We start from the raw sequence: 23,376 nt of genomic DNA on the forward strand, positions 1-23,376 counted from the left end.
GGATGGGGAGATTCACATTGCGACATGCAAGCAGACACGTAACGGGGACGGGTACCTTGACGGGAGGTGCGTCGGACTACTGAGCATATCGGATTAAAAAACGTCGGACTATAGAGGGACAACTGTATTACATCTATGACGTATGAACGGATTCGAATTCGTTCCATTTCGCATTCTCCGGCGCCATCTTGAAATAGAAAGTTTTCCGGAAACTGCGAGTTATTTTTCCCTCCATATTGACATTTTTCGAAAAAGTTGAATTACATAAACCCGAATAACGCAGGCAATGTAAATTTTTGATTTATCAGCGATCAAAATTGAATAATTGTCGATAGAACATTACAGATGATCTCATTCTAAATAAAACACATACAATCATTTTATAGATATTTATTAGCAGCACCAGTATACATTATTTTAATATAAAAATTGCATCTCCATAGTATATATAAAAAAAGATATAAATAGGAACATTCATATCTATAAAAAAATTGTGCTATTGTTTTACATTTTTATTTTATATTTAAATATAAAAAAAGGAATTGTATTTGTTCTAAATAAAAAAAATTGCTTACACTCTTACTGAGACAACACATTGCATATATAATAGACAATATACAAAAAACAAAATTGAATAGAACATTTAGATTGATTTTAAATTTAAAAAAATACATAATTAAAAACATAAAAATTTTATCCAATTGTTATAATTTTTTATAAATAAAGATATTAAAAATTTAATCAAGAGTAATAGTATAACATAAAACATAATTCAGTGATATAAGCTGCTTAATTTAATGGCTGAATTGTATTTTATATTGGGTGTGTTGTCCAGTAAAGCAGCTTTAATACGATTGGATAAATGAGTCACCGATAAAACTTGTTTCAAATGAAATGAACTACAACAGTGGCTTATTCATCTAACTGTACTGAAGCCATTATACTAGACAACACACTCATTATTACTTCTGATACTTACAGCAAGAGTAAGAATTTTGCAATTTAAAAGTTTTCATAGCATTCTATTTGAAAATTTTAAAATATTTTGCATTTGTTTCTACATCATTAATAAATTATGAAAGCACACTACATATATTCACAGCAAAATGTTTTGATATAAAATTTTCTTTGTGAACTTTTCAAATGATTTATAATAAAAGTTCTATATTAATATTTAAAATGTATAAATATAAAAGATAAGATATATTTAAATATACCTTTTTTTTCCTTTTCTATTTTTATTTATGAAATATTTAGTATAAAAATGTTTATCTGTTTTTGCACATGATAAAATAAAACATTGTATAAAAATATGAAATATAAAATACATCAGAATTGATTTTGAAATGTATATCAAGTAAGATATATTCATTTTTTTATATATATATATATAAATAGAAAAAATAATTATTATTTTCTGATAAAAATTATAAAATTTTTTACAATTAATTATTTTCTTTTATAAAATATATTTGTAATTTTATCCATCACACACAGATTCATAAGGCTTTGATAACTTTACATCAATTATTATTTATAGTAGTTAAACTGTCATGTAAAGTTTTCTAAATCAAATCAGGAAATTAAACATTTGTCCTTCACTTACTTTATATTTTATTATCTGAAACATTTAAAAGCTTGAAAATCTTTTTTGCTTTAAATTTTCAGTACTGAAATTAATAAAATGGCATATTGTAAGCCAAGAAAATTTCTGTAATTTACTGATTTAATTTAGAAATAGAAAGGCCGATTAAAAATATCTGAAACGTACTGAACAGCAATGTACTGTACAAATTCACTTTATTTTATTGACAAAGACAATATTTATAATCAAATTTCATGCTGTTGAGACAACATAATTCTTACTGAATTTCATTTTTAAATAATTTAATATTAGTACTTTGTCTATCCATCTACCTGCATTTATTATTTTTGAAAAATTTATTTGAAATAAATATTTAAAAAATTATTGGGATGGAGAATTATTACAGAAGTATTTTCAAATAATTACATGCTCTAATGTGCTTATATCCTTGCCTGCTTTTTTAAAAATTTTATTAATTTTAAAAGAAATGTACTTAGAATATAATACAATAATTAAAATATTAGATCATGTAAATTAGCTGTAAAGTCTAACAAAAAGGTTTTAAATTCTTATGATTTTATTAATTATTTATATTAGATTAATTAGAGCTCTCAGCTAAAAATCTGAAGAATTTATTATTGAAATAATTTGAGAGAGAAATTATCATGTGTGTGCTAAATTGCATAAAGCATAATAGCCAATGTGATTTGTTTATTCTGCATCAGACTAACTTAAATAACTAATTAAATAGTCTCTAAATTCTTTAAGAAAATATATGATAAAAATTTAAGCATCATATTTAGACATTTCCTTGATTGTTAGCAAGTTTATAAATTTTTTACAAATAAATGTAACATATAAAATGCAGGCACAAAGATGGATGGAAGACAAAGTATTACACTATTGAGTATCAGTATGTCATACATATTTCTTTTCTGTCTTATTTGTTTACAAACTACAGTAGAGCGTCGTTTATCCGAAAGAATTCTAGTTGGCAAATTTAAATTTTCGCCAGTGCTGTGGCACTGCAATCTTTGGCTTTGTCTTGAGCTACTCAAATATTTTACGTTTTTTATACTAAATTAACTTCTGAAGTATAATTTTTTATTGTTTTTACATTTTCTATTAAATTCAATATATTTGAATTTGAAAAAGTACAGTAGAATGTCAGTTATCCGAAAGAATTCCAGTTGGCAAATTTAAATTTTCGCTAGTGCTGTGGCACTGCAATCTTTGGCTTTGTCTTGAGCTTTGGCACTTTTGTGTGGTGTTTTTCTGAGGACTGTGTGTCGTGCTGAATCGAACGTTTTTGATACTAGATTAACTTCTAAAGTATAATTTTTTTTTTTTATTGTTTTTACATTTTTCAATATATTTATTTTGTTTGTACAAAATAAAAAAATAATTTTTAACGATACAATAGTCTTCGTTAGGCTTAACATCGACGAAAATTCAACACGAAGTGACATGCAATGGAGAAAAATTTCAACATGGGATAGGTTAATATATTTTTCATACATAATCGGTTATCCGAAATATTGATTTTCCAAACAACCCCAGTCCCCAATTGATTCGGATAAACGACTCTCTACTGTATCAATATAAATCATTTACAGCATTATTGTTATTTCAGCTGATTAAAGTACTTAAACTATATAAATGGATGAACAAAAGAACAGAAACAATTTGGCTAGTATGAACAACAAAATTAAATCATTTCTCATGCAGATCAGACCTACAGTTTTCTAAAAGTGATAGTATGAAGTTCAAATGGGATTTCTTGAGAATAGATATTGTCATATGAAATAATAAACAACAATGTATCTAAAAATTAATAAATGTCATCTACATTTTAGAATGCAAAAGAATAATAGTCAAATAATATCAAATTTGACAAATTATTCATTTATTCATTCATTGAAATAATGTAAGTGCACTTTTAAAAGGCACTAATTCAATGAATTTTCGATAAGCTGCAAAAGTGAAAAAATGATGTAACAAACTACAAATTTGAGAACACTCATTTGTCTTTAATTCAAAAATATTATCAAAATATTGTTTATTACAAATATTTCTTTAAAATTTTCAAATATATGAATTAGTCAAAAAAATAAATAATTACACAAACTTGGTGATTAAAATTTGTCTATGAAATATAAAAATAATTTTTCAATAGAATAGTAGCAAAAGCACTTTATTCTTCGTTTTTTAAAAGGAATAGAAAAATTTTATTTCATATTGGTGATGTTATAAATGTATAGTTATGAAATAGTGTATTCAAATTATGAAATGATAATAGTTTGATTCATAATAATTGGATTAAAATTTTTTCTATGACAAAATGAAGACTTTTCACAAATACAAAAACACAAAACAATACTGTTTTTATTCTGATGATTATAATTAAAAAAAAACAGCAATCAATATAAGATTGCTGTAAAATGAGTATATACCTTTGGCTCTATGATAAAGAAAAAAATATCACATATATCAATGTATAATTAGAAAGATTACTTATCTGGAAGCCTTGCTGAATTAAAATTATAAAATTTAAAGCAATATATATTTAGTTTGGCAGCTTTCAAATGGAAATAATGCACAAATAATGGAATGCATGAAATTTTGGCATCTACAGATCAGTATCATACCAAGCTGTAATCTGATGATTTGCATCTTGTTGCTGTTGATGCTGAAGTCCAGGATCTAAACCTTCAAAATCAAGATTGTCCAGATCCATTGGGCCATAAGCTCCTCCACCAACAGAACAAACATTTCCTATATCAATACCTTGGATGGAATCAACTGGACCATTAGATTCATATCCTAAATAAAAAAAATGAATAAAATCAACGTTTGTCATATATTAAAATAAGGATCTTTAATTTTGTTTTTCTGACAATTAACTAATTTATTTATCTATTTCTTTATTTCCAGCACAGTGTAGATTATAGAGTTGGTTCAATTCTGTCTGTTATGATTGAACCTAATTTGCAATGAAGTCAGCCTAAAATATCTGGGCCACACAATGATCTAAAATTTCCAAAAAATCAATAGTTATTTTCAAATCAGATTTCTCAAAACGCACAAACTTTTGCCTCAATCATTCGACTAGCTGCACAAATGATGAAAATATTCAATTTCATTGAAAAATGGATTCATACAAGATTTATAGTGTTCTCACATTATATTAATTTAGATTAGCACTTAAAGACATATTTTTAATTATAAATAGTTTCATTATAAAAAACACCACACAGTCTTGCAATAAAACACTGGTAGCTGATAAATAATACACTAACAACTGCAATAGTTTCACACTGTTTTGTTAAATATAATAATTAATTTTGAAAACTTTATTTTGTTAATAATCAAATATTTCATAAATATATATACAGTAATTTGTACAGAAAATTAAAACATAACTGCTGTAAATTATTTCATGTGGAGAATAAAATGTATAATCATAAAATTATTAAATAACATTATAAAAATTAAAAATTTAACTTCTATTTAAAATATTTATAAAACAAGTTTATCATCATTCTTTTCTGAGTACCATTTTGTATGTGCTCATATGTGCACACACAAACATAAGTTTATATAAAAATGTGTGCATAACAATATTGAGTCTTTTGGGCATGAACTTGTGAAGTATGCTAATTGCTTTTACTAGTCTATGTAATGCAATTTTTTAAAATTTTGCTATCTAAGAGAAATACAAGTAAAATATTTTAAAAACTAATTCCAAACAAATTATTATAAACTTAGATAATTTATTTTGACAAAGTTTTTATATAATGTTTTAAAATTAAATCTTCAGAAAGTATCTAAAAAGATCACTTTTAAGAAAATATTTTAATACTTTGTAAACTGTTTAAAATAGAGAAATACAGTATGATTACAAAAAACATACTGCAAATGTTTCCTGTAAATGTTTAGTCTTAACTTAAAGTTACATATTACAAAAAATATTAAATAATTACAGTTACAACGATGATTTATGAAATACTTTATGATCTAATATAAAAAAATGTCAATTTAATTTTAATTATAATAATCAATATAAAAAGAATAAAATGTAATGTAAAATATGCAATTAAAATTTTTTAGTGGAGATCATTACCATCATTTATTTTATATAAAAACTGTTTTACTAAATACTTTAAATGTTTCTTTTATATATAAAAACAACTGAATAATTATTGGACAGAAGGGGATTTGACAACTAAAATTTTCTAAAAATTAGTTTTGATTCCATTTTATAATTATTTTCTCAGAAAAGCCAGTTTTTGAAAGTACTCTTCATGTCTTCACACTAATTTCAAAGTGGTTTAATAAAAAATATTTGAATTTTTAACACACTTTAGTCAATTATATAATATAAATACAAAATCTGTTTATAAGCACCATTCCATGAGTTATGTATATTCAGTCATTGATATAATTTTGATCTTTGTGTGAGAAAATTTGTTAAAATTGGTGACAGTTAATACAAAATTTTAAAATGTTTGTATTAAAATAACAATTGCTATTATAAAATAATTATACTTATAATAATAAATTTTATGAGACACAATACTGATTTTATAATTTAGTTGCTGACTACTTGTAAAATGTTGAAACAAAAACAAAGATATTACAAAATTTTATATGCTATAAACTAGAAATTAAAAAAATCTACAGTACTTACCAGTCTGTGAATACATGTCAGGTCTTCCTCCCATATTTGAATTAACATGAAGTTCTTGTCCAGATTGATAAATCTGATCATGATAAGGTTCTTCTGATTCAAGTATATTCAAGTCTGCATCAATAGGCTAAATATTTTTAAAAATAAATATTTAATCTTTACAGTTAAATACTCAAGATATTGAAATTATACTTAAAAAATAAATTTAAAATTAACTGAACTAAAATGTTTAATAATATATTTAAAATACTTATGTAAATTTATTTTTATTTCTAAAAAACTATATGCCAATCTTCCAATCTTATCAACAACCAATTAACATTTGCTAATAATACATAATGTAAATGTACAAAAAAAATTGCCTGGTTAATATTTTCTTTCTTTACATTTTTTTGGATAATAATTAACTTTGTTAAAAGTCAGAATAATTACTACAAGAGAATGCAATATCTATTTAAGGAAACTAATTTCCAAATATATTTACTTATATACACTGGCATGCAAAACTTAAGCAACAATGTAATTTTTAAGCAGACAGCCATGAAATTGTAGAGGAGTACAGTGGGTGATCGGTTAACGAACATAATCCGTTCCAAGACTTTGTTCGCTATTTGAATTGTTCGTTAACCGATTATGAATTTACCATAGGTTTGTATGGGAATTTGATTAATTCGTTCTGGAGACATCCCAAAATAAAAAATATATACTTTCTTACTACGTTTATTTATATGTATACACAGATGTGCATTTTTATTAGTTATGGTTTTTTGTTTGTGGGGGTTAAATAATCTGTCTAATGTCGATTGCTTTTCTCTCTTCTTCGGGATTTTTCAGAAGTAATTAATAGCATTGTAATTGTAGAGATCCCCAAGCCTATTAACCTCAACCTGGTTTGTATGCCATTCTAAGACCGTTGATCTGACATCCCCCATTTCTTCAAAAGATCTTTAATTAATAGCAGATATCGGCATTAATCCTCTTTTTCAGAATAAAACATATCTTGCCGAGTTTCTTGGTGTTCTCTATTCAAGAGTTCTTGACGTTCTTCTGTCGTCAGATCCGTTTCAGGTTCCATTATGAGCTCTTCATTGTTCTTTATTTCTCAGATGTGATTTTTGTTATTCCTTTAGCTGCTTGAGTCTTCTTGATAATACAGTATCTTTCTTAGATAAGATTGAACTGCGGCCTACTGTAGACCTGTTCAAGCCATACTGTCCAGCAACATCAGACATCTTTTGCGCACTCTCTACCTTTGCTATTATACTCTCACCTTTCGAAAATAAAAACCGACACAAAACTTAATGAGTGCCCGCCCGACAGTCTCGCGAATACTATAAAAGAATTGTTTGTCAGAAAAATAAAAGGTTGGAATTACAAGGGAGTATTTCAAAGTTCGAGGGATACTATCTAATCAGTATATTATCAGGTTGAGCGTCGACGTTGAGGTCTCCCGCGCTCCAAAAAGTTACCTGAAAACAAAGGAAAATCAGTCGGTATTTGCTATTTTCATCGCTTCTTTTTATGTCTGTTCAGTGAAGTGTTCGTTATCCGATCATGTGTTCGTTGTCCGATCACAAAAATCTTTCACGAAAGTGTTCGTTATCCAATTTGTTCGTTAACCGATCACCCACTGTACTTTTTTGCGATCAGTACAATAAACATACAATTCAATAGAAAGGTGATTCGTATGCAAATATCAGGAATACATCACAGGTGACGTAAGAGCTTGCAAAACGCGTGCAGTCAGCGTGCGCAGTTTAGGACTACAATAAAAAGAAGGACAAAAGGCATTATTAAAGACACTTGCTGCAAGTTCAAATGAATTTGTATGTGCAATATAACTAGAAGAAACCATCTGGATGACTTTACATGTGGTAGAATAATTGGCAAGCTTGGGGGGGGCATAGTGTAATAAGTGTAGCCCAAGAGTTTGGAATCAACAAGTGTAGTTTCATGAGCTTGGAAAGCATTCCAAACCACAGATACAGCTGTAAGAAAGGGTGGTGGTGGTCATAAGAAAAACAATGCCAATGGTATATTGTCCTGCAAGTGAAAAGAGATCAATACCAATCAGCAGGCACCATTGTTCAGCAGCTGCGTATAGTCAACAGGACAGAAAGTATTGCAGTTTAATGTAGCCAGATGCCTTCAAAATGGTGACCTATTCGCCTGCTGTCCTGAATACTGCATCCCATTGACAGCACCATTTAGACTGGTGTAAGGAATACAAAGACTGAACATCTCATCAATAGAGTCACGTCTTATTTACAGATGACAATCATTTCAGTATCACAGCAATTCTCAATGCCAGTTGATATGGAGAGAGATAGGGACATGGTTTTATCCCACTAACATCATGGTGGTCCTGGGGTGCTTGTTTGGGGAGGCATTATGATAAACAAGTAGACTGAGCTCCAAATTTTTGATGGATGTACTGTTACTGGAGATCACTATGTCAGCAAGTGATCCTTCCACATGTGCATCTGTTTCGAGGTGCCATTGGTGCAGACTTTGTTTTTATGGATGATAACTCCAGGACACATCAACCCATGCTGTTGAGGAACTTCTAGAAAGTGAAGATATCACTAGAATGGATTGGCCAGCATACTCTCCTGATTTAAATCCCATAGAATATGTGTGGAATGCTTTAGGGAGACACGTAAGGTTAAACTTATGTCAAACTTTTAAGTTAGAAAGTAATTTTTGTTATTTAAATATTTGTTAAATATATGTTAAAATTTTGTTTTTAAGTAAAACATAATACAAAATATTATTGTAAATTTTTATAATAAGATTTTAAAAGCAAAGATGGTCAATACTCCAATCACTCAATTTGATTCTTATTTTACTAAAGAAAAGTCCTGCTACTGAGAATGCCCTATCCAATTCGATTGATGAGGGTGGAATCATCTTTAATGCATTTAAAAGATGATGATGTTGTGTTTTTTCACCTGTAGCCTGGAAGATTTCTAGTTCATTTTTGAGATGCGTTACAGTTATTTCTTTTGCCATCTAGTATTCTTGATTTGTCTACCTTGGCTGCTTTAATAGTGGCATCGAGCTTATAGCCTGATAATTCAGTAGTTTGTTTGGCTTTAATAATCAGGTTTATGAAGAAAAACTTCATACTTGTTTGTATCCTTGCCCAATTTGCACAACTTGACATAATGCAGTTATTGAAGCTATCGGGCATGGTTAAGAGTTAAGATAGCACAAGCACAATTAGTCCAGATATTATAGGTTCTGACAAGTAAAGAATTCTCAGAGTCCTGTCACAAATAGGCTACATATTGATTATTGACAATCTGTGACATGCCATAATCAGCAAAAATTTAAAAAACCTAATAAGCAGGCTTAAAATTAATAAATAAAAATATATTCTGACAGTTTATGAGTTAATTACACTTTCTATTTGCAAAATTTCCTCAACTTTAACACAAAATTAAAAAAAAAGTGAATTTTAAAGAAATTTGCATGATTTCCCAGAATGAGCTGAATTTCTCAAGATTCTGTTGGAGAAACTCTAGTACCAATGCTACTCTTTCAATAAAGCCTTTTTTTTTTGTTTGATTCCATACTGTATGTGTTCTATTAATTTTTGCGCTAGTATGCTTTCTTCAACCTTTAAGTACAAAATACTGTCTCTGTATTCTGAATTTCATGTCTTCCAGGTAATTTCTTGCAGAGTTATGGCAAAAAACAATTGTTGTTTAAGTTTTGCATACCAGTGTAATAAACAATTTTAATAAATAAATTTTATATTGATAGATTAATTTTCAATCTACGATTTTTAAAATACAAACACATGGCTCCCATTTAAAACTATTCACATCATTTTGCAAATAAAACTATTCATTTGATTAACAGAATTGTGCAAGAATTCATCAATCCCAAAAGTACCTACTGTACCATGGTTTTTCATCAGCAAGATTACAAAATTAAGCCCAACCTAATAAACTGAAATTAAAATAGTCTAATGTAATTTGTAATGTAAATGATTTTCATTTACATTTCATAAATTTCATTAGTAAATGATGCCATCTCAAAACAAAACTATAAATGATACTTTCAAGAATTTTATAATTATTAAGAATTAAAAGTGCAAAATTAAAAATTGTATACAGTAGACCCCTATAACACAGTATATACGTTCCGTGTTTTATGAAACTCATGTTGTACAAGTCCTTAAATACATGAGCCAATCAGAGCCCGGCATGTATGCAGTTTATGGACTATGGCTGTTTGAAAGATTTTCTTCCATAAAATTAATCGATTCTAGACTAATTTGACTCAACATTTCCAAAACATGTATAATTTTTTTGGGAATAATCCATATAAACTATGCTATAAACAAAAAATTGTAGGATTACTTACCGAGTGCGCACCGTTTGACAACGCCATTGCTTAAGCTTGTTTTCGTCATGGAGTGGCGCATCGAACGGCAGGGGCGTGTTTCCTGATAAATTATTTTTCTGCGAAAAATTTGCTGAACTTTGGAGACATCATTAATATAAATATAATTTTTATGGCTATTAAATAATAAATGATTTTTAGTAGGTTCACTGCTCATTTAAACTCAATGGTTTGTGCAATATCTGCTATTGGTCTAGATTCAACCAATCCTATCGCAACACGAGTTGGCAATGACGTTTTACCATATCATACAAGTCTCTTTTAGCATGTTTATACAAATACGATCGCAATTTTTCCGCTGTTATATATGAATCATCCATATTAAATGAACCTGTTTTACAGGGGTCTACTGTATTTTGTATTATACTTTAAGGCCCAGTTCTCATAAAAGAATTCTTGTGAAATGGCAGCATGTGGTTACTGCATGGCAGTGCACTAATTACTCTGGAATAGAAATTTAATTAAATGTAATAATTCCCATTCAGTGGAAAGTCTGAAGCTGTAGATTGTTACTGCTTGCCAGATGTATTGTCTGTAGCAAAATAGACACCACATAGTAGTCGTAGATTGACTATGAACTATTGCATCATACAGAATAATTCTTAGAAGCAGAAGTGGAAGTTCTGTGGAGGGTGCATAACTAACATATCATTCATCAAGTCAGTCTCATGTTGGTATCTTCTTCCTGCAGTGTATTTTGCAGAGTATGATACAGTTCATCAAAGCTTGAAAACAACATTCTAAAGTAATTAAAAAATTCTAATTGTTCTCTCAAAGCTGGTTAAATGTAATATAAAAAGTTCCTTGTAATAAACAACTGCTCATTACTGGATATACCAATACCTTCTATTTTTTTTTGAGAACTGAAGTCCCAAGAAGACTATAATTGCACAGTTATGAGCATCCATGTCAACTAGCCAACTCAAAATAAATTCTTGTCTTCATCTGCAGAAAAACAACGCACCACATAGTAACCACACAGCCATCATTTCAAAGAAATTCTATTCATTTGAACTGAGCCTAATGGGGCTTTTATGTCACAATAAAATATGCTGAAAAAAGAGAAATGAATGTTGATATTTTGAGAAAATAGGGTTATGGTAAAGTTATCTGAATGTGGCTAATATTTTTTTTATAACTAATTAGTCAAATTGCTGAAGAACTTTTCCTGGCAGTGGGAGCCTTGAATAAAAATGTTATCAATTAAAAAAATAAATGTATCTAATAAATTTTTTAAAAACTTCAGAATTTTCTCTGAATTTGACAAATTAAAGTCAGAGTGTTTCAATCAAGAAGCTATTTTATTATTCAAAAATTAAATAAAGGCATAAACATACTCACAGTGGTTCCCCAATTACCAATGTCATCTCTAAAAAGAGAATTGGTTAATTCAACAGACAATCGTTTTTTATAATCATGAGGTTTATCTTCTGACATTCTAAACAGAACAGCAGCAGCATATGTAGCTAATAAAAATGATTTATATTACATTATATTATTGTACTTTCTAATTATAATTAAATCTATAAAAATAAAATGCAAAATTTATAACAATGAAATTNCCCTTAAATAAATGGGAGAAAATTCGGAACTATTCAAACATCTGTTCTGATCGAAGTGAAATAAAAACCGGAGAAACCCGGACGAGGACCCGGAAGAAAAGACCGAAACGGAGATTACGAGAGAGAAAAATCAAACGACTTAGAACCCAGCAAGATAGCACGGTCTTTACCCTCGAATCACCTATCGAAACATCAGAAGAAGAATCACCATTGATTAGCAATCCTTGGGATGAATCTATTTTGTCATCCATCCTTCCTCCATTACCGGAAGAACATATGGAAAGTAAAAAGGAAAGTGATAAACTTAATCTAGAAAGCGAAGAATCGGAACCGGAAGGAAAACTAGAAATAACTCCTCCATATATATTCCGACGCCAAGAAACAAGTCCAACTCCATCGATGTCTCGACCTACCCGTAATCACTTTTCACGATTTACTTCACCTACTTCTAGTCGATCATTCCCACCGTAGGTCTAGAAGTTGAGTTGTAGCATATTAATAGGGCATGAATTGCATGTCACAGAGGTCATATAAAATATAGGAGAGGTGTTTTAATTAAATCCATTCCCTTATTTTTGGCATTAATAATGATATTACCCTATTTCAGTGGGAAAGAACCTTAAATAGCGTAACGAAGGAATTCTTCATTTACTGCGCTCTCAAACGACTCTATTAAATGATACCCTAAATATAAGCAAACATAATAGACACCAGATCTATATATTATTTAAACGACAAGAATATTTTGGAGAAATCCTGAATTTATACCAATATAACCTAGCCTTTGAGATAATTCTACGAACGATCGAATTCTCCGTTCAAGAATTACATTTCCAATTGGTAGAACTATGAGAAACGATTGATATTTTAGAACAAGGTCGATTAAGCACCTACTTTATCTCACGAGAAATCATGTTACGAACTCTACGAGACATTCAACTCCAGCTTCCGGAGGGCTACGCAATGATCGAACCCATCAAGCCAGATACATTGTTTAAATATTACCAATGGATAACTACCATTGCTGTAGCTTTACCTGGGAAACTACGAATTTTCGCCAAAATTCCCTTAATCACCCCTAGTGGATATTTTGATATGTACGAAATTGTCAAATTTCCAACATACATCCCTACATTAAAAACCTTTTTCCAATTTAAGCCAGAATATCCTATTATTGCTCTGTCTATGGATAGACAATCGTATATGTTGCTCCAACGATTCGAACTCACTATGTGCAAGATAGACCACTTTCCTATTTGTTCATTAAACGTTCCCATACAACGATTCCCTCAACGAAGTTGTGAGTATGCTCTGTTTAATGGAATCGAAACCCAAGTTAAAGACCTCTGTACTCGACAAATCGTCGCAAGATATGCTCCTATCTTTAAGAGAATAGATGAACAAGGAACCTGGATTTATTCCACATCTGAATCTCTCACCTTAACTATCAGATGTCCTACTAGACCTCAGAAATCCCCTTTTATATCTACAACTCACAAATTGAATTATACCGGGATAATTAATCTACCAAATGCATGTACAGGGTACCTACCCGGAATCGTTCTCACCTCACACTTTCAAAGACAATCAACCTTACAACTTGAGATAGCACAACACTTAGTAGTTCCTCAAATTGAACAACTTTTAAATCAAACTGAACTTCAAATACTTCAAAAACGTCTCCTAGAATCACAAACCCAAGAAAAGAGAAATCTAAACTCCGACTACGATATCAAGTTAGCAGACCGATCCTTATCAGACGTCACCTATGACCTCAATCACCTGTTACAAATGACAACTAAATCAACACCTCCATCCTACCTCTCAACGGTAACGACGATAATTACAAGTTGCCTTGGTACTGTCGTTGTGGGATGCTGTCTTTATTATATCATTCGACGTTACATTCAGCCGAAAAAACGTCGTCCACCACCTCCACCACACCCCACAGAAACCGAGCCAGAACACATCTCTCTTAGTGAAAGAGAAAATCAACAGCAACCCGACACCCAACCAAGCGCTTCCCGAGAAATCGCTCCCCGAGGCGACTCTACCCAAATAGCACACAAACTTATTGTTCAAAGCTATTAAGGCCTCGCGCTACACTCAACAACCACCATTTTATTATTATTTTTTAATTTTTCCAGTTATTCGGCGTTCCGAATTTATATTTTCCAGCATTCGAATTTATAAACGGAACCTTTCTCATATTTTAAAAATTTTCTTAGATTTATATATACCTATATATATATCCTAAATTTAGAATTGTAAACCCGAGAGAGAGTAAAATTAAACATATATGTAACCTCCATATACCTCTAAGTGAAACTCAGTGACAATTTTACCATTATTATTAACTTTTATTAATGTTTTAATCAAAGAAAAGTGCTATTTTTACCTCTTAAAGCTGAAGACGTCCAACGCACGTGACTCAACCATTCTAACACTTCTAAGTGCCAATCAACCCATCGCACAAGAAGTTCTAACCTGATCGCCACTACAAAATAACAACAATTTACTTCCTTATAGTCCAGAATCAGCTTGAAAGTGTTATTTCGCCGACAAAACAACATCGTGCACACAAAAATCCAGCTGACGAAACCAAGAACTCCAAGAAAAAGGACCATCTCAATCCTAACGAACTTTGACCAGTACCTTCCTATCCAGGTCAACGAGAACTTCAACTGACCAATCAACCATTCCAGTTAGAAGACTTCAGTCCTCCCACCTCGAGCAATAAATATTGTCGCGGATGACACGTGCCGGGATTTATTTGTATAATCAAAGTGTTACATTTCACCTCAGATTCTTTTATCGCTTTTATTTGTCAACGCGACCTTTTAATATAACCGAACGAATTTTTTTTTTGGTGAAAAAAAAAGAGAGAGAGAGAGAAAAAGAGAGCAAAAGGTCATTTGAACCATTCTCTATGTAAACATACCTCTATCCAGACAAAACAATCCAAAGGTTTAAAATCACACTACTAAGTGCGATTTTAAAGAAAACAGGGAGTGAATGTGAGATCCGGAATTTTTACCGATTATTTGACGATTAATTGTCCCGTTTTTGCCTAAAATCCAACTAAATTTTCCTTTAACTTAAAGTGGAACCTAACGGGAAAAAAAACTTTTCGTTTATGTTCGACATAAACATCCGTTCAATTCGAAACTAATCCCACATTCCAACGCTAAAGTTTATAGTTAACATGGGCCCGGGAACAACTCTGACCCATCTGCATACCTTTTACCTCACAACAATTGGTCACATGACCATTCTCCCACGCCGAACTTATAAAAACCCCTTCCTTCCCCTTCTCGGGGGAGTCGTTCATTCGCCGTCACTTTTACAACTGTGTCCTAAGAATATTGTGTCCTATTAATATACTGTGTCCTATACGATATTGTGTCCGGAAGAAAAATTATTATCCTAATCCTACCACATCGTTGGATATCAAAACCTTTTTCCTTAAGAATATTCAAAGACATAAAGAGGTATGGAACTTATTTTTGTGAACTCTCTCTCGGTCCTTTGCAGTTCAGGGATTCAGATTTTCCCTTTTGAAATTGGTTATTGTAATCTCTATGTAGCTAATAAATCGTTGTTATCCTGTTAAAGTGGTGTCATCTTTACTCGTATATCGCCGGTCATCTTACCGACGCACTCCTCCCTCCGCCACTCGACCCGAAACATTTAATCCCGTTACCACGGGAAAGGTAAAATTTTAATCCATCCTGACCAGTGAGAAGGGTTTAACGACCTGTTGCCGGATCGGAGACCTACACCCTCCCCGGCAGGTTCACAAATACATAATTATACAATTATAAATATATTATATTATATTATAAATACAAAATTAAACTGTAAAATACTTAAAGTATTAAATTAAATCATTCAAATACATGACAAATAAACATTTTTAATAAACTTTAAAGAAGAATAAATAAACTCAACTTTACTGCAAACATTTTTGACCTAGTCGATGAGACAAAAACATATGCATTAAAGATTAAAATTTCTTTCTAGAGAACTAAGGTATGTTTAATTGTCATTTAAATTGTTCCAGCTTAGTGCAATTAATGATTATTCAAATACAACAAAAAATTCTAACACATTAACTTGTATAATTGCATCAAGAAAATTGCATGTTTTAATTGCATCAAGAAAAAATTCTACTAACATTCAAAACTATTTATAATGAAATAAGTGGTAGTATTCTTATTGATGGAATATTCTTATGTTTGTATCACTTTACTTGCCATTTATTAGATCTTATTATGAAACACTTAAATAAAAAATGCATCTCTATATTTTGTATTTATTTTTCAATGTAACTATCATTTTGTTTTGTGTTATTTTGTATATTTTACTTCCCAAAAATAAAGCTACATTTAAATATAGGGGAATGCAATTTATATATTTAATCAATCTGCTGAAGTAAAAAATATGCACCTTATAAAAAAGTCTTTGAATCAAAAATGTTAGACTTCAAGGTGGGCTATCACCATAATTGACATTACAATCAATGAAAACAGTACACTTCATTTTTTACATGGAAACCCCCGTTAGTATATAATATATTGCTAATACTGCAGTACATTCTCTCTGAAGAAAAATATACTTGGTAGAGTCAATTGTATGTCATTTAATTTCAGGAATGTGGAGAGAGATGAGTTTGCAAAACTCATTCTTTGTTTTATTCTCATCTCTCTCCATAATAAAAAAATATTGCAATATCTATTATCTTTATAAGAAAAGAAATGAGATATAAATAAAACTTGATAATGAATTTGGATATGTAAATAAAATATTTCATTAAAAGAAATAGGAATGTTTTGGAACCAATATAAAACATGTATAAATGATACAGATAAACATGAAATGTATAAACAATGCTTCACTATAATATATAAAGTTTAATATTTTGAAAATATCATTTCTTTTCATAAACTGCCAATTACAAAGTCAAAGAAAATAGATATACTGAAAAATTATATATTTAAATTTAAATAATTACTAACCAACTCCTTCATTGCAAGAATGAAGTAAATCAGTCAAAGGTGCAGTTGCACCTTCTGCTTCAATTATTTCTGCTCCTTCTTTGTCTGCTGCTAACTCACACAATACCCCTGCAGCTACACGCTGTATATTTTCAATTTCATTATATAACAACTAAAACAGAAAAATTTTTAATAAGAATATTAATAATAATAATTATTGTAGTGATAATTTTGAATCATTTGATTTTGTTAAATTTTTTAACTTACTTGCACAAATACTCTTATTACATTTAAGCCTCGAATAATTGCTCTATTACGAACATCTCGGGCTAAAATATGAAGTGCTCCTACAGTACCTTCAACTATTTCTTCCAATCTTACACCAGAAGAATCTTGAACCTGACTATTATTAGATGCTAAACTAGCTCTCTAATAAATAAATAAAACAATAAAAAAACTTATAATTTCAAAATATAAACACAAATTACATAGTTATTTTTATAGCAAAATTTACTCTTTGAGGATCTTGATATGACTTGAATAATAACTGAACAAGATGTGGAATTGCACCATGTTCTCGAAGAGGAGCATGATTGGCAGAGCAGAGAGCAAGATTACGAATCAAACCAATTACAGCCTAAGTAAACATGTTTCATTAATTTAAAAAATAATATTAGAATAAACCTATAAAATATGTGCAAAGTAGAACTACAATAAACTTCAAATGATGATAATTGTTATCCAACATTTAATTGTATAGAATTACTTACTTTAATCAAAGGCAGACGAGATGGTGGTTGAAGTAATTTGACAATAGCTTGTAATCCATAATGTAATCTGACAGCATTCTGTGCAACTTCAGCTTCATTATGTCTGCTTGTTAAATGACGTAATGCACATACCTAAATGATTTTAATAAATCATATTAGACAAAACTACAAAATAAATTCACTATAAATATTCTTATATTTAAATATATTTTTAAAGATATTATAACCAAAGATTATTTAATAGTAAAATAGCCAAATTACATAATTATCAAATTGGAAATTAAATACCTTCTAATACAAACAAAACAAAATTGTCAAATTAAAAACATACAGTAGAACCTCGATTATCCGGACTAATTGGGGATGAAGGTAGTCCGGATAAGGAAAAATCCGGATAATCGAAACAAATACTTTGTCTTTTAATGATAATACAACACGTTTTCTTTTCGATGACATATCGGTAATATTAAAAATAAATACTGTATTTAAATCGTGATCAAATTTTCAAGAAACAAATGTTTTATTGAATTTGTACTACTACTGACCAGCGCTAACAGACTACCTATTGTTTAANTATCTATTTTAGTAACTGCTTAAAAGTGTGTAATCACTAAAACAGAAAAATTTTTAATAAGAATATTAATAATAATAATTATTGTAGTGATAATTTTGAATCATTTGATTTTGTTAAATTTTTTAACTTACTTGCACAAATACTCTTATTACATTTAAGCCTCGAATAATTGCTCTATTACGAACATCTCGGGCTAAAATATGAAGTGCTCCTACAGTACCTTCAACTATTTCTTCCAATCTTACACCAGAAGAATCTTGAACCTGACTATTATTAGATGCTAAACTAGCTCTCTAATAAATAAATAAAACAATAAAAAAACTTATAATTTCAAAATATAAACACAAATTACATAGTTATTTTTATAGCAAAATTTACTCTTTGAGGATCTTGATATGACTTGAATAATAACTGAACAAGATGTGGAATTGCACCATGTTCTCGAAGAGGAGCATGATTGGCAGAGCAGAGAGCAAGATTACGAATCAAACCAATTACAGCCTAAGTAAACATGTTTCATTAATTTAAAAAATAATATTAGAATAAACCTATAAAATATGTGCAAAGTAGAACTACAATAAACTTCAAATGATGATAATTGTTATCCAACATTTAATTGTATAGAATTACTTACTTTAATCAAAGGCAGACGAGATGGTGGTTGAAGTAATTTGACAATAGCTTGTAATCCATAATGTAATCTGACAGCATTCTGTGCAACTTCAGCTTCATTATGTCTGCTTGTTAAATGACGTAATGCACATACCTAAATGATTTTAATAAATCATATTAGACAAAACTACAAAATAAATTCACTATAAATATTCTTATATTTAAATATATTTTTAAAGATATTATAACCAAAGATTATTTAATAGTAAAATAGCCAAATTACATAATTATCAAATTGGAAATTAAATACCTTCTAATACAGACAAAACAAAATTGTCAAATTAAAAACATATTTTAAAGTATGATTAAAATAAAATTTTTCATATCTTTCTAAAGTGAAACTAGTCTGTACTAAAAATTTTACATACACTTTATGCCAAATTACAAAAGCAATACAAAATCAAACTCTTTCAGTGTTAAAACTTTTTAAGAAAAGACAAAATATATATGTAAGTACTTTCAACAGTGCATTATCATCTTCATCAGGTAAAAATGTTTATAGAATATGTATTAGAAAATTATACAAAAATTTTTTGCTAGATGAAGATGGTCATTCACCACTGAAAGCACTTGTCAAATATTTTATCTTTTTTTAAAGTTTTAACACTGAAAGACGATTGTTTTTTGTACTGCTTAGTCTGTACTACTGTATAATTTAAATCCTAGCAAAAGCTATCTAGTTTTTTTTTCAATTAATTTGAAAAAATAACAATTAATAATAATACCGACATATAATTCAACTTATATTACTTTAAAATATGAAAACTTTGTTTTATTTTTATTTGTAAAATTATTAATAAATTTTATTTTCAAAATTTTCTGAAATATACTACTCATTTTTAAAAATTTTTTAAATAATTAGTATATTTTAAATGAGCTATTTTAATTTAATATCTGAATTAAATAATATAATGGTATCGTTTTACTAAAACTTACAGCTGGTTCTGTGATTTCTTCTCTATCACCTGCTTGCACTATGACTCGCACTAGACCTTCAATTCCTCCCAACTGACAAACAACAATTTTGTTGTTTTGATTATTACAAGTTAAATTTGACAAAACACCTGCTGCACATGTTACAACATTGATATCAGTGCTGCTTAGTAGCTGGACTAAACTTTGAAGCAACTGTTCTACATTTTCCTTAAAAAAAACAAAATTTTTAATTATTCATAATTATTATTAGATTTACATTCACTAAAATTTGACTTATGAATTAAATTTATTTTTATAATTGTAATCAATGTTTCCAATCTATTAAACTTATTAAATGAATAATGAATTTCTAATATTAACAAGTGTGGAAAAGGAAATAGCAATTTCATTAAAAACACCTAACTTCTTATGCATCTATAATTCTTGTAAAGACGACAATTTGATCCACTGCTACTAATTTTTATGAACTAAACAAAGTAATGCATCTTAAAGGCAAAAAACAAACATTATTTTTTATAATTCAGCATTATTAAAAGACTACTAAAATAATTATTACAATTTAAAAAGTTAAATATTGTCACATATTTTTTAACTTAATTATGGTTAACAACTTAATGCTATTGGAAAGTTGCGTCTTTTTGATAATCACTGTATATGTCAAGCTCTTTCAAAAATCCAAATGCTCTCAGCAGTGTGGTAATTGTCTCCTACTTTCACATTTTCTAGACAACTCATTCCGAGACACTGACGCTTTAGTCAAGTCAACAGTATTCTAAGCAGTGTGAATCTTTTGACAGTCTGGAAGTAGGAGACATTACTTACCTTTTTAAATTGCAATATCTATTTTAGTAACTGCTTAAAAGTGTGTAATCAATAAAAAAATGTTATTTTAGTTTTTGTTTACAAAAAGCATTATTTTAATTTCTAACCTGCTAGATTTAGAAATAGAATTAAACCTTCAACCATGTTGCCAGTTTCCCAAGCAATTCTAGAAACCTTTCTAAAGATAAATCATTGAGTTTAGAAGCACTCAAAATGATTTTCTATATTTTATTTAATAGTCTTTAACTGCATTAAAGCATTTTTAGTATTTTTATTCCCTTATATTTTGTGGAGTTTCTGAATTATTCATTTATATATAATTTTGTAATTACGAAAAACTTTAAAATGGTTAATGATCTATTATTATTATTATATTTTAGGAGATTCTGTTCAGTATTTTTTAATGTATACAAAAAATTTTTATTGATGACAATATGGTGAATAATAACAAAATATTTCTTACAAGGGACAATAATGTTAAAATCATGATTTTTCATAAAATAATACTAACTTCTACAAAGTTTAAAATTATATTTTAAATCTCTTATGCTTCATTATTTATCTAAAATATATCAATTAAAACTATATTTTGAGTATATAGAAAAAATATGTCTATATTTTGACTATAAAACCAACTTAGTGTACTTATTAGCAGTATCTATAAGGTTACTACAAATGCACTGTTCAAATTAATTATAGGATATAATCACATCAGATTTGTTTTATAATGAAATCAATACTGTTGACTTGACTCTAATGTTGTAAGATCTAATTGTTATGTTATTCACAAAGAACTGAGTAATATTCTTTCCATATCAGCTGCACTACAATAGTAAATGCAAACAGGTGATTTACAGGTTACAGATGATCTATTAGTGTTATTTTAATAGTTAATATTTTAATAGGCCTAAAATTCAGTAAGTATGGGCAAATTGCCTGGATATATAAGATTGGATGCAACTTCATAAAATTACAACAGTATGTAGAGACATCTACAGGGCAGTTCTGAAAGTGTAGATGGTTGGACAAGTATGATTCTCAACAACAGTTCAAGAATCACAGCTGATGCTGATCTAGAAAATCACACCAGTGTGTGATTTTTGTAAGTAAAAAGGATTGAGACCACAAGATTCACAGATTCAGTAATATTGTGGAATGTGTATAAATGAAAGGAAAATATACCAGTGGGCTAGAAAGCTTTCAAGGCCAAACATTAGCTGTTGATGAACATTGCTGAGGTTGTCCTTTCACAGTCTTCAGTGATGCTAACTTTGCTTGAATGGAAGCACTTAGTAGTAAGAACAGGGATTTCTGTAGACATTACTGCCACAAAATTGAACATAAGTCTTGGATCTGCACATTGCATCATCCATAACACACTGAAATATTGCTATCAGTGCTCTAGGTGAATGCCAAGAAGGTTGACTGATGAACCAAGTTCAAGTGTTGAAGAGCTTTCTTGACTTGTTATCATGCTGAAGTGAAATTCTTCTTTCAGAAGAAGTTCTTACACCTCCAGCTTGAAGAGAGATAGTCAGACAGAGTTTTACTCTGTCTGATTATAATGTATGTTTGGTAATCTTAAGGGAGCATTGCAAAGATGAAAATTTTACAGCAACAATAAGGTGAAGGTGGTAGTGCATTTATGACTTCAACAACAGCCAAAAACACTTTTTCTACTGAAACAGACACTTTTTCATTGATGTGAAAAGGATGGTGACTATGAAAAATGACACTTTATTTGGATCTGTATATATGATGTACTGTACATCTCAACAAAATGCAATTTTTCCTTATTGAATTACCCCCTATAGATAAAATGAAGTCATCAATTCTGTTGCAGTACAAAACTGATCTACAATATCCCATAAATGTTTTGAACAGTACAGACAAATAATAATAAAATTTTTACTTGTTTTGTTGCAGCATCTGATAAATTACGAAGGGTCCATAAACAATTAAGAATCAATCTTTGACTCTGATGTCCAAGATGAGTGGCTAATGCTTGCATTCCACCTAAAAACAAATATAAATAACTTAAAAATATCAATTTTTTTGATTAAAAGCTTGATATCCAGTGTAAAACATTTTTAGTTAATTTTGCAATTATGTAAATATTTAACAGTAGAGCGTCATTTATCTGAAGGTCGGTTATCCGAAGGAATTTCAGTCAACAAATTTAAATTTTCGCCAGTGCTGTGGCGCTGTAATCTTTGGCTATGTCTTCGGCTACTCAAATATTTTACGTTTTTGATAGTAAATTAACATCTGAAGTATAATTTTTTATTGTTTTTATATTTTTCAATATATTTATTTTGTTTGTACAAAATAAAAAAANAAATAAAAATTATTTCA

General features: G+C 29.3%; 1 protein-coding gene across 1 annotated transcript in view; it reads right to left on the reverse strand.

Annotated features, from left to right (window-relative positions):
- Window positions 1–3,125: 3,125 nt before the first annotated feature.
- LOC111637228 (armadillo segment polarity protein-like) overlaps window positions 3,126–23,376 on the reverse strand; it is a 50,292-nt gene continuing 30,041 nt past the window's right edge. Inside the window, exons 6-17 of the mRNA XM_023382671.1 lie at window positions 22,934–23,057; window positions 20,200–20,406; window positions 19,226–19,357; window positions 18,970–19,092; window positions 18,723–18,884; window positions 18,018–18,149; window positions 17,762–17,884; window positions 17,515–17,676; window positions 17,269–17,419; window positions 12,030–12,154; window positions 6,276–6,402; window positions 3,126–4,408 (exon numbers count right to left, since the gene is read on the reverse strand). Coding sequence (XP_023238439.1) covers window positions 4,215–4,408; window positions 6,276–6,402; window positions 12,030–12,154; window positions 17,269–17,419; window positions 17,515–17,676; window positions 17,762–17,884; window positions 18,018–18,149; window positions 18,723–18,884; window positions 18,970–19,092; window positions 19,226–19,357; window positions 20,200–20,406; window positions 22,934–23,057 — 1,762 coding nt within the window. The 3' untranslated portion in view covers window positions 3,126–4,214. The remainder of the gene's footprint in view (window positions 4,409–6,275; window positions 6,403–12,029; window positions 12,155–17,268; window positions 17,420–17,514; window positions 17,677–17,761; window positions 17,885–18,017; window positions 18,150–18,722; window positions 18,885–18,969; window positions 19,093–19,225; window positions 19,358–20,199; window positions 20,407–22,933; window positions 23,058–23,376) is intronic.

This window comes from Centruroides sculpturatus, unplaced genomic scaffold (assembly GCF_000671375.1).
Source record: "Centruroides sculpturatus isolate CEXI.00-Female unplaced genomic scaffold, Cexi_2.0 scaffold1058, whole genome shotgun sequence".
In the NCBI taxonomy this organism is placed as follows: Eukaryota; Metazoa; Arthropoda; class Arachnida; order Scorpiones; family Buthidae; genus Centruroides; species Centruroides sculpturatus.